Raw genomic sequence first — 18966 nt, 5'->3', positions numbered from 1 at the left:
TAAATGTAGCTGTTGCTCAGAACGGGCTAATTTTCTTCTGCTAGTTTTCTTAGTAGTTCACAAGAATCAGAAACAACAGATTTTGTTCCATTAGATCAGATTTATACTTTTTGAATCAACGTTAGAAACAGTTTCTGAAAGTTTTTGGGATGTCACACATCACATGACACTTACCGAGTTTCATCAGTTCCTGTGACTTGCTACGGGACGTGGTCGTCCTCCAATCAGAAGATCGGCAGTTTGATCCCCAGTCTTCCCATCTGCATGCCGAAGTGTCTTTGGGCAAGATGCTGAACCGCTCATAGAACAAAGAAGGTGCTGCTCATAGATGCACTGTATGAATGTGTGTGTGAATGGGTGAATGGCAAAATTGTACTGTGAAGCACTTGCAGAGTGTCATCATGACTAGATTTACCACTGTTAACATCACAGTTAGCAGCTGCTACATTAGCCTGATCTACGTGTGGAGATGATCATTGATTTCATGTTTATCAGCAAATCTTTCACTAACCAATCAGCATGCGTTAGCAGAATACTAGTGTGATGTAAACCAAACCTCCGTGTAAAAAACCCCAAAGAGACAATATTTGTAGAATTAAAATGTCTTTGTCTGGAAGCACATGAAAATAAATACTTTACACTTTTAGCTCCATTCACTCCAGTTTATTGAGGATTACATCGTGAGCACCAGCCCTCATTGCAGTTGGTATTGTGTCAGTAATTTGTGTAGACAAGTGAATACTTGTGAATACACAATACTGGCTCTTCACATTACATGAATAAACATTGTTTTCTGGGTGACATAGAATACACAAGTCTTGTATAGTCAGCGACACCCAGTGGCCAGAGGTATTATGTTTGGGGGTGGAGCTAAACAAAGTTACATCATCAAATATCTAATTAACAGAGATAAGAACAGGTTTATGACCTGTAATACAGCCAGCCACCAGTGGGCGATAGAGATTTAGCCTCAGTTGAGAGAGCCATCTTTATACCTGGGGGGGGCAGGGGGGAATGTTGACACAGGGCTGGTTCTCGATATCTGGACCGCCATCCGGTGTCGAGCCACAGTCGGCCAGTGGCTTCCCAAAGAACGTGGCCTTCTCCTTCTGACGGCCGATGGTGGGACTGCAACACAGCAACACTGCACTTCAGCCACTTTTACAAGAACAACAAATAAGAAAGATGCATGTATAGTATAGTATATATACTGTATATATATGATAGGTCGAAATCTGGGAATCTGGAGTTTAACCCTAAACTTGGTTGCTCTGCATTATTTCATGTATAAATCAGAAGCTCAGTGCTTCAGGCTACTTGCATAGGTCTGTAGGCAACGCTAGTTAAAGTAAGTGCATCATGCATCTTTAAAGAGGGGGGATGGGACATGAAATTATGTGAAAATATGGGATTGTGCATAAATCAGCAGTAACAAAGTAACGTACTGAGACATCGGTAGGTGTAACGGTAGCGGTATTATAATTATCATGTTCATTTGTAAATCCTTATTACATCCGTGGGTCTCTCAAGGAAACAAACTGACTTGTAGCCACTGTAATCAGGTTCACAGTTTCTACTCCTGAAGCGGTTGGAGTTCTGTCCACAGGACGGAGAACAAAGACTCCACGAGTCCCAGCCCTGCCAGGTGCCCTTCACTGCAACACAACAAGAAGACACAGAGACACACAGAGACACAATAAACATGTGATTGGCTGGTGATAAAAAAGGGCAATTCGTCATGAACTCTTTAAGACAAAGATGACAGTAAAAACATGAACCAATTAAACATTCGAAATGTGTCGTGTCGTGGATCGTATCTCTGAGTTCGATTCCTTGATGAGGTGCCAGCAATTCATTGGCTAAACATCACGACAGTGAGGCTGAGGTCAATGGCGGTTTGCTCTGTACCTGCCTTCCACGTCAAACATCGTGCTCGCCAAACAACAATAAACTCCACGTCTCTTAAAAACAAGATGGATGAGATTTACCCTGCAAACAGCTGTGTTAAAGTGTGGTTTGACTCCAGCCAACTTTAAACCCCTAAACACTGAGTGACTTGGTATGGTCTCAGGTGGGATGTTCATTTGCCCACAAGAAGAGGGGGAAGTATGGATTTTCTTGTGATACTCAATGTTAAATCTGTTCTAATATAAGATTGTCTTTACTGACGGATGGGTTCATATTTTATCTTTATTTCTATGTGAATATGTTGAGTAATTGGATCTCTGAATTGTCTAATAAGGAAACTTATTTCATATATTTAATTAAAGTGTTTAATCTGTAAACATCTTTTTTTTTTATCAACTGCAGATGATAACTTGATGACTTTCCATTGTTAGGACATTCATGTTGTTGTGAGTGGACATCTATGACTGTCTGTGTGACCACCTGTTTTCTGGTGTATTGTGAGGTGGTTTTAATTTTCACTCAACGTATAAAAACTTGAATGTGTGTTTGTGTCACTCACGGTAACAGCGGCTGACATCATAGCAGACCCGCCTGTCAGTCAAAGTGTCTCCGCTGCAGATGGATCCGTTATGAGCTCGATGAAGACACTGACGCTCCCGTGTCTGACTCCCGCCCAGCTGCTTGCAGCGGATGTTCCGCTCACCAAACGGAAATGTACATTTGTTCCACGGCGACCACTCTGACCACACGCCGTCCACTGCAAACACACAAGTTAGTCTGTCTTCAGCATTAGTATGTTTGTGTTCTCAAACTTCATCTGGTAGGTTTGTACAGTGTTTTGTTGTCTCCAGGTCAGAGCCGGTTCAGACCTCCATGGGGCCCAAAACTCTGCTAATGGGCCCTCCTAACTGACACCCAGTGCTTCCACTCACCCCCCCTTTAAACATATTGATAAGGCAACTGTTAATTCAGCTCCATCAAATCGGCTGCACTTGTTTCACTTTCAAATACTTCAAATGTAGGTGATTGTTTATGTTATTATTTCATTATTATTTGTTTAGAGATATCTGCATCTATATCTGCCTGTGGGCTATCCAAGCTAACACAATTCAATCTTAGTCAATATTTATCCATTACTTTCCATTTTGTATCAGTGCAGTTGTAACAATATTACAACTAAAATTATAGAAGCCAGGAAGACGCACACAGAGACCGGGGTTCACCCAGGGCTCCCCGGCGTCCCGCCCTGTTACTGTCGGTTAAACACGGACTAGTCCCTCCCACTCTCCCGCCCGGTGAGGAGAGTTACCTGACTGCTTCATTTTCACAAAGTTTCATGCTGTTTCTTCCTCTTTTTTTTTAACTCCCCGAGGGATGACTCCGCTTCATCTTGCTGGGCTGATGCACATGCACTGGGAATCTGACGTCCGCGACGGAGAGTCAGTTTTTTTTTTTTCTTCACAGGGCCTCTATTAGTTTGCGGGGCCCTACGCAACGTGCGTAGTGTGCGTATTGGGTGAACTGTCTCCAGGACAACACCTGGGAGTCGTTATCGTCTCTGGGACAACACCTGGGAGTCGTTATCGTCTCTGGGACAACACCTGGGAGTCGTTATCGTCTCTGGGACAACACCTGGGAGTTGTCTACTTTGTGTCTTTAAGTGTCAGTATTAAGAAAGGTACCTGGACAGTGGACATTTGTTGTACAGATGCTGGTTCGACGTCCCTCTCCAGGACATGGCAGGCCGCTATGTTGAGAAGCAGGGCTTTCACATGTCCTGACTGACACCTGAAGCCCCACCCCACAAGTGACAGGACAGGAAGTGAAGGGGGACCAAGACCCCCATCCCCCATCCACTGGTAGAGAGACAGAAACAGGATAGCGAGTGGTTATCTGTGTCCTTATGAGAACTAAACATCAGCACAACCTTTTGTTCCTTCAATCACACCTCTCCATGGTCATCTCACAGTCATTGTTGTCTCTATGTCTTTTATAGTTATGTCAGTGACACCCAGTGGCTGGAGGCATCATATCTTCTCAGGTACGCTCATCCTATTCTTGTGAGCACAATATCTCAGGAATGCCTCCAGGGATCCTTTCAAATTTGGCACAAATGTTCACACAAGCTGCTTCAGACTGAACTCCTCAGTTCTCTGGATCTTGAACTCAAATGTCAGAGTGAGACTCAGTTTGTCTGTCTCCTCCTTCACTCCTGTATAAAGTCTAAGTCCAGGAGAAGTGAGGACACAGCAGAGCGTCCTCCACTGATCCACTGAGGGAGTGGGGGGTTGATGAGCTTCTAACACGTGACACAAACATGAAGAAACACAAACAAATGTCTCTGGAGACAAAGTGCTGACACACACGTAGAAGACACAGACGAAGACATGAAGACAGTTTGTGGTGATGAGAGCTGACGACGGTGTCAGGTGATGTAAACATGATCACATGATCACTTCCTGTCTCTGCTCCACCTCTCACCTGAAGAACGAGGAGGATCTGATGCTGAACGAGTCTGAGCAGAAAACCTGCTGCTGAGTTGTTCAGCTGTGAAACATGAACTCTGGATTCTACCTGGAGCTTGGATTAGATTAGATTGATTCGATTTTGGTGGTCAAAGCTCATAGTGACCTCATATTGTTGTGAATGTAATATGTCACCTGGAGAAACTGTACTGCTTATGAGAGGTGTACAACCACAGGGTGGTGATTCTAGTTTCTATGTTGATCTCGTTATAAACTCTGTAGTCATGTGACGTCAGCTGACAGGTGTTACAGCATCTGGAAGTTTGTGATTGTCTCTTACAGCTGTGCAGTCACATATATTTATGATTGACTGACCGGAGACGCTGTAAATCATTACCACTGGTGTGTGTTCAGAAAGACAGGTGTACCTGGGCAGTGAGGTATGTGACTGCAGTCCTCTATCTGGTGGTTGTCACCTTGGCAAACTTTGCCAGGTGGCCTGGATGAGGGGGCTGGATTAGAGCAGGAGCGGAAGCGAGTCCTGATAGGTGCTTCGCCTTGTGGGATACAGGAAGACGAGCACTCACCCCAGCTGGACCAACCAGTCCAGGACCCGTCGACTGTTAGAGACATTGACAGAGCAAGAGACTCAAAATAGTTTGCACTTATGTGGACACATTAGGACAACTTAACCTGCTCAATATTTCCAGTAGAGGGCAGGTCCTGTGGGAAAACAGACTTTTTTCCAAAATGATTTTCACCAGCATGGAAGGATCGCCTGATGAATCACAAGAAAGCACTCAGAAATGCCATAACCTCTTATTATTCATTATTAATAGAAGAAAATCAGAACAAGCCCAGGTTCCTCTTCAGCTCTGTGGCCAGGCTGACAGAAAGTCACAGCTCTACTGACCCATCTATTCCTCTAACTCTGAGAAGCAATGATTTCATGAGCTTCTTCACAAATCAAATTATAACCATCAGGGATCAGATCCACCACCTCCTCCCCATGAAGAGCACAGATACATTGTCTGGTCCTGGAACCATAGAACCAGATTTATGTTTGAACCATTTCTCTTCTGTTGACCTTCCTGAACTGACCTCATTAGTTTCATCATGTAAACCAACAACTTGTCTTTTAGACTCTGTCCCGACTGGACTTTTTAAGGAAGTGTCCCCCTGATTGACAGTTCCATATTAAATCAGATGAACATGTCTTTGTTAACCAGCTACGTACCTCAAGCTTTTAAAGTAGCTGTAATTAAACCTCTGATAAAAAGATCCAGAGGTCTGAGCTCATTACAGACCCACATCAAACCTTCATTTCTGAAATCCTAGAGAAAGCTGTTGCTAACCAGCTGTGTGACGACTCAGGTCGTAACGGTTTGTTGGAAAACTTTCATTCAGGATGTAGAATCCATCACAGCTCAGAGACAGCTGTTAAAAGTCACTCATGACCCTTTCATGGCCTCAGATGATGGACTTGTCTCTGTCCTCGTCCTGTTGGATCTTTGTGCAGCGTTTGACACCATAGATCATAAGATCACAGAGACTAGAACAACATGAAGGGATCAGAGGAACATCAGACTGGTTCCACAAGGTTCTGTCCTTGGACCGATACTCTTCACCTTATACATGCTCCCTTAGGCAACATCATCAGAAAGCACCACAGACACTACCATTGTTACGCAGACGACACCCAGCTGTACATTTCTCTGAAGCCTGATGAATCTAATCACTTAGTTCAACTTCAGGAACGTCTCGAGAACATCAAGGCCTGGATGAGCCAGAACTTCTTACTTCTAATTCAGACTGAGGTCGTTGTAATTGACCCTCAACATCTCAGAGAATCACTGTCTGAACAGAGTCACCTTGGTGTCAGTTTGTCCTCCAGCTCCACTGTGAGGAACCTTGAGTTGACCTCTCTCTCTCTCTCTCTCTCTCTCTCTCTCTGCCTCTCTCACTCTCTGTCTCTCTCTCTTCTTTCTTCCAGTTAAAGAGTTCTTTCTCTCTCAGTCGTTTGAGCTGTTCGTTGTGTGAACTGTTGGTTTCTCTATAATTCTAAGAACTCAATATGTAAAGAGTCTTGAGATAATGTTTTATATGATTTGATTCTATATAAATACATTTGAGTTGAATTGAATTTTCTTTGTGGACCTAAACAGAACCATGGCAACACTTTACACGTGTGTGTGTGTGTGTGTCAGTCAGTTACCTGGACAGGGACTCATACAGACCAGCGCCTGAACATTTGGTCCATCACAGAATCGACCACCATATTTTGGGGCAGGGTTATCACAGGTCCTGGTTGACATCTGAAGCCCCTCCCCACAGGAGATAGAACATGGACCAGGTGGAGACCACGCCCCCCAGCTCCCATCCACTGCAGAGATAGCCAATCAGGGCACACGTCAGGTTGTCATTAAAGACTGTACCTGATATTTATCTGAGCCTTTCTCACCTGGACAGTTTGGTATCTCGCTGCAGAACTCAGTCTGCAAGTTGTTGCCAGGGCAACCATTGCCATGTGGTGCTGTGTCCGTGGAGGGGGCGGGGTTAGAGCATGAACGATATCGCACTTTGGAGGGGATGGTGACATCATCACGCTGGTCATCGATACACGAACTAGAACATTCAGACCAACTGGACCAATTTGACCAACCTCCGTGGACTGACAGACAGACAGGTGGAGAGAGACACAGGAAGTCAAAAAGACAGACTGACACAGACATACACAGACAGACAGACAGGTGGACAGAGACAGGAAGTCAGAATGCCAGACAGACACAGACATACACAGACAGACAGACAGGTTACCTGGACAAGTCTCTTTTGATGGACAGTTGTCTGTCTCCTCTGATGAACCACTACAGGCCAAGCGACACTCAGAAGAACTGGAGCAGACTCTCTCTCTCTTTCTGACTCCGACTCCTCCACAGGTGACAGAGCAGGGTGACCAGGTGCCCCACAAGCCCCACCCCTTTGCTGCACACACACACAATCATAATTTATCATTTATGTAATCAGAGTGTGTCTGTGTGTGTATATGTGTGTGTTTGTGAGTTAATGTGTGTTTGTGTGTGTCTGTGTGTGCGTACTGTCGCAGCAGGTGCCGCTGCATGGTTTTGTCTGCAGTTTGTCCTCAGCATTGTCGCACTCTGATTGGCCGATGCCAAAACATGTCCTGCTTCTCTGACTCACCCCCTCCCCACAGAGAACATTACACCGTGACCATGGCGACCAGGGAGACCACACGGCAGGACTGAAACACACACACACAGACACACACACACACACACTCGGACTGGATCAAAACAACATAGTTTAACTAACATACGACATTCACTTTAGACTGGAGATCATTTACACCTAGTTTTAAGCCTAGAGGTCAACCAGAATCGGCTGAGCCAGCGGACGTTAGCATTTCTGATGATCCCTAAACCCACCTCGTAGGAAGAAGACGTTAAGGCTATGGCTATTCCTAGTCAACGTTTCCAGTTGAATATGAATGTCAATGACTCTATCATGGAGAGAGGGGACGGCTGCATCTTTGGTCAACAGGTTAGAGAGGAAGGATTTCCCTTGTGGAATTATGCGCATGGCATAATTGAGATGGCCAAGGAAGGACAGTAGTTGATGTTTGGTGCATCTGTCCACCAGAATAGAGTTGGACAGGAACAGAGTGATGCGTTTTTTCCATCGGGCAGAGATGCTTGGAAGGGTTTGAGCCCAGAAATTCTATGGAGGTGTTGGTGCCTGAGGTTTTTCTCTTCGGGAAGAGGAACTCTGAGTTCTGAGAAAGCTTTGGAGAAGCCCAGAGTGAGGGGGTGAGGATGGTGGGGTGGCAACAGGAAAATCGGCGAAGATACAGTATGTAGAGTCTGTAGTTGTTGGGAAGAATCCAGCACAGGGCTTCTGAAAGTACATCAAAAAACTGGGTTCTGCTTCTGCAGCCAAAAGAAAAGTGAGGCGGACAGAAAAATTATATGCACCTTTCCAGCAAATGTCGAAAAAAATGCTAGAAGTCTGGATGAATGGTTAAAACTTTAAACTTTAAAGGCACTGGTGATGTTGACTTTTGACAGCCAAGCTCCGTTTGTGTGTGTGTGTGTGTGTGTACTTTCACTAACCCACAAGACTGACACACTCCACTTGTTTCCAGGTAACCGTACTGAGGGTTCTGACAGCAGTCGTCCTCGTCCACTTCACCAAGCTCATGATTGCACTGACCTGAGGTCAGGGAGAAATGTGCAAAACATCGCACACACTCTACACACACAGACACATACACACACAGACTCACACTCAGTGATGTGTTCAGCTGCTGTGAGCCCTAATAAACAAACTCAGAATAAATGTGTGTGTGTGTATGTTTTTGTGTTGGTGTGTGTGTGTGTGGGTGTATGTGTTTGTGTGTGTGTGTCTGTGTGTGTGTGTTTGTGTGTGTGTGTGGGTGTTTATGTGTTTGTGTGTGTGTGTGTATATGTTTTTGTGTTGGTGTGTTTGTGTGTGTATGTGTCTGTCTGTGTGTGTGTGTGTGTATGTGTCTGTGTGTGTGTGTGTGTGTGTGTGAGTGTGTCTCTGTGTGTTTGTGTGTGTGTTGGTGTGTGTGTGTGTCTGTGTGTGTGTGTTTGTGTTTTTCAAACAAAGTTCAGTCGGAAATATTTAGTTTGACTCAGTGAAAACTAACTTTCTTCTGTGATCGTCATGACAACAATAACCTCACTCTTCCTCGCTGCTCATTTTTCTTTAATGGTCACTTTCACTTTATATACATTTCTATCAATATAATTACTGACACTGACTGACAGACAAAGAGACAGAGAGATAGAGAGAGAGACAGACTGACCTGAGGTCTGCAGAGAGCCCAGTAGCAGAACCAGAAACTGGAGAATCTTCATCCTGCTGCTGCTGAAGAAACAGACGGACTGAATCAGCCTGAGCCCCACTCTGCTGACACTGTGTGTGTGTGTCTGTGTGTTTGTGTGTTTGTGTGTGTGTGTGTGTGTGTGTGTGAGTTTCCAGGATTTCAACAGAGGGTCAGAAGCTGAACAAAGTTCAGTCAGAAATATTTTAACACACACACACAGCCCCCCCCCAGTTACAAATTTCTGTAACCTATAAAATAAAAAATAAAACAACAACCTGCAAACAGACAATGTGCAAAAGAGTACTGAGGAAAAAAGAGTGGCATGATGAAAGTATTGTAATGTAAAGTGACCATAATATAAGTAATGAATAATACTGCAACGCATAAATGAAATCAAATGAAATAAGAAAATATTGTAATGTAAAGTGACCATGATATAAGTACTATGGTAAGGTAAGTATATATATATATATATACTAAATATTATAGCCCTATATATATATTTATAACATCGTTGATATTTTTCTTTGTTGAAAAACAAATGTTTGTTCTCCAGCCAGATGACGTCAGTGTTTACCGCCACATGTTTGCAAACAATAAACAGCTGAATATCGATGCATCTCTCTTCGATTATCGATTATTTCTGTCTGCGCTGTTGTTTCTGTCATCCTCTGGTGCTGCCTGCAGTATCCCACAATCCTCTGCGCTCCAACAGTTGCCAGTCATTGTGACGTTAGCCCGAGGAGCCGAGCTGCGCTACAGGTACAGACCTGTTTAGACCCGGACCAGACCCGGACCAGACCCCGTTCACACCGGATCAGACCCGGTCCAGACCCGTTCAGACCCGGTCCAGGTCCCTGTGTGATTTGGACGGAGCTCGAGGTTTTTCTTCCAGACACCATGAAGGAGACAGCGGCCAAGCGGCGTGACAAGGCGGGAGGCCGGGACACCAAAGCCGACAAACCCGACAAACCCAAGGATCCGGAGCCGCAGGACGTGGAGATGCCGGAGGAGGAGGTGACCAACGCAGCCAAAGTCAAAGAGCAGGACAGCCTGACCCTGGAGGGTAAATACCATCTTGAGCTGCCCCGGGACAGACCGGGACAGCGGCCGATCACCCTGCGCTGTTAGCCGCTTAGCCTGTTTGCATAGCCGGCTAACAGGCTAACAAATAGGAGCGAACCGTTCAACCCAGAAATGTTAACGTGTTAGATTCAGGCACTTGACGGATTTCATGATCCTCTGCCACACAGACCGGGCCCTGTACTACGAAGCAGGATTTAAATGGACATGGACACTTGTGCTGAACAGCTAGCATGGAGTTATTCCATCAAAGTGTCCAAACTAATCCTGACTCAAGTGAAAGAGTCCAGTTTGAATGAGCTGCAACATCCACTTCAGGCTCAACACTAACACTCAGCCGAGTCAGAACACAAAAAGCTGTGGTGTGTGTTTCTGCAGCAGATCAACAGATGATCATTGAGCTCCGTGAAGAATTCAAACTCATATTTACCAAGAAATGAATCGTGGTATCAACGAGGCAAAGAGACGTCAGGACAGAAAGTCTCTGACTGAATGTGAGAGTTTGTGAACCAGAGGAGGATTATTATACGAGCACATGTGAAAAAGTGATGAGGAGGGAGTAACGCCACAGACAGAAGGGAAGATTCTTAGCACTGATCTCACACACTCAGCTAAGTGTCAGGATTAGTTTTAGAAATGCCTCCAAATCTGAATTGAATCATTATTGCTTCTCCTCCTAATGAATCACATATTTGGCCTAAACGTGAAACATGTGTATCAGGCCCAGACGTACAAACAAATCAGAGGACCCATATTCCAAACCCAACAGGAAGTCAGCCATTTTGGATTAAGTGGTCATATGTAGCGATTCACACACATACATTACCAAAACCTTGTGGCATAAAGTTAATGTTTCACTGTGAAACAGGAAGTTTTTTTCAATCTGTACCAAACTTCTTGTTAGATAAAAGTCCCGGCCTGAACACGTCTACATTAGAATCTTTAATCATAGTCATAGCTCCCCCTACTGGCAACAAGAAATGACATGTTTCATACTGTGATGTACTCCTCCAAGCAAGTTGACCCCATCCACTGAAATTTGAAGTGACGCTTCAGACAGGTCGATAACAAGTTATGAATTTTGTGTGTTTTTGTTTCCCACTGTTGCCGTGACAATGCACTGAATGTTGATGTCTAGTTTTTATAATTGATCACGTTATTAGGAGGCTAAACATGCTGGAAAGGTCACAAAGCTCATCACACGTTGGCAATGACAAATATTTACTTCCAATATGGAACTTGCATATGGTTGTGGCCAAATGGCTCGATGGCGTCTACAAAATTCAAATGAAGTACCCTTGTTGAAATATTTCTCCAGTGTAATCTAAACATAAGGGCATATGTTACCCCCTGTACGGTGCGTTCGTCAAATGAGCGTCGCCTGGCTCTTCAGTCTGTACAGCCACAGCAATCCAGACTATTCTCCTTCGTAGTTCCACGTTGGTGGAACGAGCTGCCAGAGCAGAGCTTCTTGAGGAGCTCTGTCTTCAAGAAGCTATTGAAGACCCAACTCTTCATCGAACACCTTCTCCCCTAGCTAGCACTTACCTAGCACCACTCTTCCTCTTTCTACCAATCCTCTGCTTTGTAGTACTACTGGTCTCTCCTTTCCTTTCCCCTAACGCCATCTTCTACAAATTCTTACTTAATCTCTGCCCTTAAACGTAGGGTAGTATTGTTACACTAAGATCTTTGTTGCTATGTAGCTTGACCTCTGACCTTTGTCTCCTCCTCAGACATTAAGGAGCATGTGAAGCAGATTGAGAAGGCGGTGTCTGGGAAGGAGCCTCGGTTCGTTCTCCGTGCCCTGCGAGCATTACCGTCGACCAGCCGCCGTCTCAACACCAACGTGGTGCATAAAGCAGTGTGTGGCTTCTTCACCAACAATGCAGCCACCAGAGATTTCCTGCTGGGCTTCCTGGAGGAGGTGAGGACATGATCACTGATTGGTTCTAGTATTGATTAACCTGTGAGTCATCAGACTCATTCTCTCGCCTTGTATTTGAAGCTCATTTAGAAAAACTTAGTCGATCATTGGCATCAATTGTAATTATCAGGGCTGAGTTAAAAAATCTTCTCTCCGATTGAAATCGATCTTCATTTTAATGATTGGATATCGATTCATAAAAGGAGGAATCCATCTTTTACTATATGCCTTTTCCATGAGTCACCCCATTTTACATTTTAGAAAGTTAGCAAGTCACTTCTCTCATCTCATATCTGTGTCTGAAGACTGAGCGAGATAGAGTTTACACACTCCTGCTGACCCGCACTTTACTAATTAAAAAGTTAGAAGGACCTGATCACTCAGTTCACTTGCAACCCGCAGCAGGAGAAGTGCGCAGTCAGGGCATCAGGGTTAAAGTGACCAGAACGATCCAGATTCATGATCCGACACCATCGATTAATAACTAGATAAATGCGATCATCAGTGTGTGAGTAGCAGAAACACTTACCTAATACAGTCATCCCATGTTTACCGAGCTGGTAACATACAAATGAAGGGAAACCTTGAATCTCACATCATGCTGCTGTAATGTTGAAATTTCCCCTGTGTGGGGTGATTAAAGTATCTTATCTTACATCAGATCTTACTGAAGTATGGAATCTTTACTGATGAACATTGTAGAATTAATTGAGAACAAAATGACGTAACAACAATCAATGGAAACTAAAACCATCACCCCAGTGAGGGGGATTCAAACCTGAACATCCCAGTAACAAACTGAAACCACAGGCTGATCCAACCTGTGTGGATCGGAGGTGGAGTCCTGGGGATCTCCTCCCAGACCTGGATCATCACTTAGCTCCTGGACAGTCTGTGGAAAGACATGGTGGCATCGGGTGCACCGATACACAATGTCCCATAGGTGCTCAACTGGAATTAGGTCAGAGGAACAGGAGGGTCAGTCAATGGCATCAATGCCTTTGTCATCCAGGACCAGGAGGAACCCAGGTCCCACTGCAACAGGAGGAACCCAGGTTCCCACTGCACCAGGAGGAACCCAGGTTCCCACTGCACCAGGAGGAACCCAGGTTCCCACTGCACCAGGAGGAACCCCGGGTCCCACTGCACCAGGAGGAACCCAGGTCCCACTGCAACAGGAGGAACCCCGGGTCCCACTGCACCAGGAGGAACCCCGGGTCCCACTGCAACAGGAGGAACCCCGGGTCCCACTGCACCAGGAGCAGATAATTGTCTTGCTGGGTTGATGCTCTTCTACTGTCAAGCTCTCCTGGTGTCTCCTCCAGGCTCTGGAGACTGTGCTGGGAGACACAAACCTTCTTGTGACCGCATGTATGGATGTGTCCTCCTGGAGGAGCTGGACTTCCTGTGCACCCTGATGGTGCTGCAGGTAGCGCCTCATGCTACCAGTAGTGAGGAGGACCCGAGCAGAACACAGAACTAGAATGAGTCAGGAAGGACCAGGAGACAGCAGCTCTCTGTGGACACCACATTAAAAACATTCCCTGTTTGGGACTCGTTTACTTTACTGTACAATTTGCACAGTCATTATTACACTGTTACTGCACTGTCATAACACTGTCACACTTTACTATGTTTATCTCTTAGCTGTGTTTTTATAAAGGGAAAAAAAAGATATTTACATTTTTACTTTTTGATTCTGTTCTGATTTCTAAAATTGGTTAATCGCTGCTGTAACAAGAAGAGCTGCCAAAAGAATTTTCAATGTTGAATGTTGGTGACAATGTTAATCACTTCTAAATGAACACATGGATCTGAAGTTGAACTTTACACTGAACATTAAGTAACATAGGCAGAGAGTTATTTAGTATTTTGGTTTTGTGTGGTGTATTTTAATTATGTTTAATGATTGTTTTTTATATTCTAGATATCAGACCGAATTTTCTGAAGAATTGAGTTAATTGCTCTTTGAAAGAGTGAACTTGAAGGATTCTTTAGTATTATCATTATTTAGGGGTTATTAATATAATGTGTCACAATAATTTCTGTGAGAAAATATCATCCAAAAGAAGTTTATGAGACCTACTATAATAATTTCAATAATGCAGAAAGTTAGAGGTTTTCTCTCACAGTTTATCAGCTTTAGTTCTCTGAAAATACTTACATATCCTGTCTGTCTGAAATATCCTGAACCGAATCGATATTCAATCAAATTTCATCATTCAAATTTTATTTGTATAGCCCATATTCACAAATGACCATTTGTCTTATAGGCTTTAACACAGTGTGACATCCTCTCTTCTTAAGTCAACAAGAGTCAGGGCCACCCTGATGCAGTAAAAAGAGTATAAGTAGAGTTTCTCATTCTAAGTCATGGATCAGTCTTAACTGAATGAATGTCAAATCCCTGACAAGAGCAGTGATTGTTGGAGTCTTTTAAATTGAAAACCTTATTAAAGTACAGCACATATGTAATAACAGTAACCGTGTAATGCTTTTAAAAGCACTTTCAAAACAAAAAGTGGGTTCAGATTTAACTGATTGTTTTGATATTAAAAAGCAGCCATGAGCTATAATATAGAAAATGGAGGATGTGATACATTGAGATGCATTGTTGACGGCTGAGTCATGACAACCTGAGGCTTGTGATGAGAAATCCTTCACACTGAACATAATACTTAAACTCAATCATTATCATTTTCTCTGATCCCTGATCAAATAATCAGTATTGATCTCTGCTGTCGCTCTCTGTCTTTCAGCCAATGGAGATGGCAGACGGAGACATCCAGTTTCGTCCGAGGACAGGTAAAGCAGCATCTGCTTCCCTGCTGCCGGAGGTGGAGGCTTACCTGCAGCTGCTGCTGGTGGTTCATCTGACCAATAACAAGAGATACATGGAGGTCGGTTTGTCTGATGTCTGAACGTCTTGAGAGGCAGCGGAGTGACTAACATGATGATGACAACAGTTTGTTATGTTTTAGGCTCAGAAAGCGTCGGACGACCTGCTACAGAAGATCGGCTCGAAGAACCGCAGAGCACTGGATCTGGTCGCTGCTAAGTGTTATTATTATCACGCCAGAGTTTATGAGTTCCTCAAGCAGTTTGACACCATACGCAGGTGCGCACGCACGCACCTAGCACACACACACACACACACACACACACACACACACACACACACACACACACACACACACACACACACACACACACACACAATATGGTCTTAAAGGTTAGGCTGGAAATGTATAAGCTTTCAGCCTTAGATAACCAGATGAGTTTCGAACATTATTATTCTGGACGAATCGTAATGGTGCATTCAAACCGAACGTAGCGTGGTCATTTGAGTTTCTTTGGGTTAATGTCCGTAACGCACATATAAACACCACCGGGGAGTATTCACCAAGAGACTGGCTGAAGTGATCAAGTTGCTTTGTTGTACGTGTTGTGGAAACACTGGAGGAAGCCAGCGAAAGAGAGGAGTGGAGAAGTACTGGCTGAAATAACTACAACTGCCACGTTCGCCAAATGTGACGACTGGGGCGAGCGATGCACATTTCTTTGCCTTGACTTCGGAATATCCGCTCCACGATCACTGTGAACGCACCCAAACATTGATTCTGTTCCACAGCTCTGTACTGAAATAGTTTCTCTGCTCACAGGCAACATAAACATCAGCACGTGTCTAGTTAACATGACATTTAACTGTGGTGACAACACTAGCTACATGGCTCTGCACCGTACGTAAAGCCTACAGTAAGCTAGTAGCTACCTCACACTTGAGCTCAACAGTGTGTTTGTAATTCATTTGAAAAGATTCTGTTTAGCACCAATATCAGAAAAAAACAAACATGTACTACACGTTACTGGAGAATTCCACAAGAGGGCGCACCACTGAAATCCAACTATAAAGAACTTCTGGATTAGCTTTGTGTAAAAATAAAACCACTGTGCGTTTATAACTTTCAGTTTCCTCCACACTCGCCTGCGGACAGCGACTCTGCGTCACGACGCTGACGGTCAGGCCGTTCTCCTCAACCTGCTGCTGAGGAACTACCTGCACTTCAACCTGTACGACCAGGCCGAGAAACTCGTGTCCAAGTCTGTGTTTCCTGAACTCGCCAACAACAACGAGTGGGCCCGATACCTGTACTACACAGGTGAGACTGACACCTCCATGTGAACAGTTCAAGACCTTTTTATTATTTGACTGTTTTTCGTCTGTTCCACCCGTGTGTCATGTGACCCCTGCAGGTCGTATTAAGGCGATTCAGTTGGAATACTCGGAGGCTCGCAGGACTTTGACCAACGCTCTAAGGAAAGCTCCACAACACACAGCAGTGGGATTCAAACAGACGGTGTGTATGATCTGAGATGATGATTAACAGACGATCAGGGATCGCTTACTGAAGCTGGATCATGTGTGTGCAGGTCCATAAGCTGCTGATCGTAGTGGAGCTGCTGTTGGGAGAGATTCCTGACAGACTTCAGTTCAGACAACCTTCACTCAAGAGATCCCTGATGCCGTACTTCCTGCTCACACAGGGTCAGAATCTACACACACCTGTACCTCGAACTGTAACTCATCTCCCACACACACACACACACACACACACACACACACACAAAAGTTCTGTGAAACATCAGAAAATTCTATTTTTTTAAATGTTTATTTTTGAAGAACTTCATTTTGGGTCTCTCTCTCTCTCTCTCTCTCTCTCTCTCCCTCTCCCTCCCTCCCTCCCTCCCTCCAGCTGTGAGAACAGGTAACCTGGCGAAGTTTAACCAGGTGTTGGATCAGTTTGGAGAGAAGTTTCAGACGGACGGGACGTACACACTCATCATCCGCCTGAGACACAACGTCATTAAGACCGGTGAGCCAATCACAGGCTGTTGTCAGTCGTCCCACATGTTGTTTCAGACTGAAAACGTGATGTAAATATCTTGGTGTGTGTGTTTTCAGGTGTACGTATGATCAGCCTGTCGTACTCTCGTATCTCTCTGGCCGACATTGCTCTGAAGCTGCAGCTCGACAGTCCCGAGGACGCAGAGTTCATTGTCGCCAAGGTAACAAGGATTAATTCAAGATCACAGAAAAGAATCCACAGAGCTCGGTTAGATCAGGTGTGACGTGTGGTTCTGATCACATCTGTGTTCAGGCGATCCGTGATGGAGTGATCGAGGCGAGCATCAACCACGAGAAAGGTTTTGTCCAATCAAAAGAGACCATGGACATCTACGGCACCAGAGAGCCTCAGCTGGCATTTCACCAGAGAATCTCCTTCTGTCTGGATATACACAACATGTCTGTGAAGGTAACACAGTTAAATACACAACAACAACACAACATGTCTGTGAAGCTAACACAGTTATATACACAACATGTCTGACACACAGACGCTAATTTTCGAGTGTGAAATAATAATTGACTGTGTCTCCCCCTGCAGGCCATGAGATTTCCTCCCAAAGCTTACAACAAAGACCTGGAGTCAGCCGAGGTAACACACACACACCCACTTTTTATATATACACACACACAAACTATATATATATATATATACACACACACACACACACACACCAGTGATACAAAAATGTAGCATAGCAGTGAGAATGTGCAATCGTGTGTGATGCGTTCAGGAGCGTCGGGAACGTGAGCAGCAGGATCTGGAGTTTGCAAAAGAAATGGCTGAGGACGATGACGACAGTTTCCCGTGACCTCGTTGAGCGGACTTCCTGTGCAGACAGGAAGAATTTGTGTGTGTTAGCGGCACACATGTTAGTAGATCATTTATTACCCACAATGCCCCTCTCCTGTCATTTCTCTGTGGTGTGTATTCTGCTGTAATGCTTGAACTTTAACCTTTTTTTCTCTCACTGAGATGAATAAAAGAAACTTGGTTTTCACCTGATTTGTGTCTGTGGAATTCTGGGTAGTGTGAAACGCTCCTGAGTCTGAACTGAACCTGAAAATAAAAATACATTTTGGGTTTTACACAATAAGAAGCTGCATCTTCCACCCATGTAAATATTTCACAATAAAACCCTTCAAAACAAATGAATGGATCTAGTCAGAAACACGAGTGTTCTTATTTTGAAAAGGGTAGACTACAGGAAGTGCAAACATTAATGTTCGTGGCTTATTCAACAGATCGATATTAAAACTGAAAACATAATTTTCTCTGTTCTGCAGTGAACACAACGAAAAGTGCAGCTGTGTGCATATAGATCAATGTAATTATATAATGTATATATAGAGAGAGATGGATCATAATGTGGATATAGACTATATGTAGGGAACCTTGTAATGTTTTAAAAGTTATATGAATTAAGTTTATTATTCGTAAATGATATTTTGTGTCTTATTTAAATAGATTATGTCTATAATGATATAGGTTACAGTTATATGTTTCTATAGATTCTGTAAATGAACTTGTGACATTTCCTCACAGCAGATAATTGAGTTTCCTGCTGAGTCAAGTTTGTCCAGGATGACGACACAAAGGAAGTGCCCCCCCCCCCCCAATTCAACATAACAATGACGTTCATGTTACTGTAAAATGATGTGAGTACTTCCTGTCCGGAGTCACACTCTGACGTAGAAACTAAGGTGTAAACGTGCGTTGTTACGCAACAGGTTTTCTGAAGCTTCGTCACTTCGGGTTTTATCGGATGATGATGCAGCGGCGGAAAATCCCGCGGGACAAAGAATG

At 44.2% G+C, this 18966-nt stretch overlaps 2 protein-coding genes across 2 annotated transcripts; one reads left to right on the top strand and one right to left on the bottom strand.

Annotated features, from left to right (window-relative positions):
• Nucleotides 1–648: 648 nt before the first annotated feature.
• On the bottom strand, nucleotides 649–9391 carry LOC109644261 (properdin-like). The gene is made up of 11 exons (XM_069525437.1): nucleotides 9223–9391; nucleotides 8504–8642; nucleotides 7472–7635; nucleotides 7191–7358; nucleotides 6835–7044; nucleotides 6589–6756; nucleotides 4802–4993; nucleotides 3591–3764; nucleotides 2468–2665; nucleotides 1544–1655; nucleotides 649–1128 (listed from the first exon to the last, which is right to left on the bottom strand). The coding sequence occupies exons 1-11, from the start codon at nucleotides 9272–9274 to the stop codon at nucleotides 990–992; spliced, it is 1716 nt and encodes a 571-aa protein (XP_069381538.1). The 5' UTR covers nucleotides 9275–9391; the 3' UTR covers nucleotides 649–989.
• A 511-nt stretch (nucleotides 9392–9902) lies between these two features.
• psmd3 (proteasome 26S subunit, non-ATPase 3) lies at nucleotides 9903–18165 on the top strand. The gene is made up of 12 exons (XM_069525446.1): nucleotides 9903–10309; nucleotides 12063–12253; nucleotides 15013–15153; nucleotides 15235–15371; nucleotides 16223–16413; nucleotides 16508–16611; nucleotides 16685–16799; nucleotides 17008–17127; nucleotides 17217–17320; nucleotides 17413–17568; nucleotides 17701–17751; nucleotides 17894–18165. Exons 1-12 carry the CDS (start codon nucleotides 10144–10146, stop codon nucleotides 17969–17971), a joined length of 1554 nt encoding a protein of 517 aa, XP_069381547.1. The 5' UTR covers nucleotides 9903–10143; the 3' UTR covers nucleotides 17972–18165.
• The last annotated feature ends 801 nt before the right edge of the window (nucleotides 18166–18966 follow it).

The sequence above is a fragment of the Paralichthys olivaceus genome, chromosome 5 (genome assembly GCF_024713975.1).
Source record: "Paralichthys olivaceus isolate ysfri-2021 chromosome 5, ASM2471397v2, whole genome shotgun sequence".
In the NCBI taxonomy this organism is placed as follows: domain Eukaryota; kingdom Metazoa; phylum Chordata; class Actinopteri; order Pleuronectiformes; family Paralichthyidae; genus Paralichthys; species Paralichthys olivaceus.
Note: the sequence above shows the minus strand (reverse complement) of the source record. Positions and strands in the feature narration are given on the sequence as shown.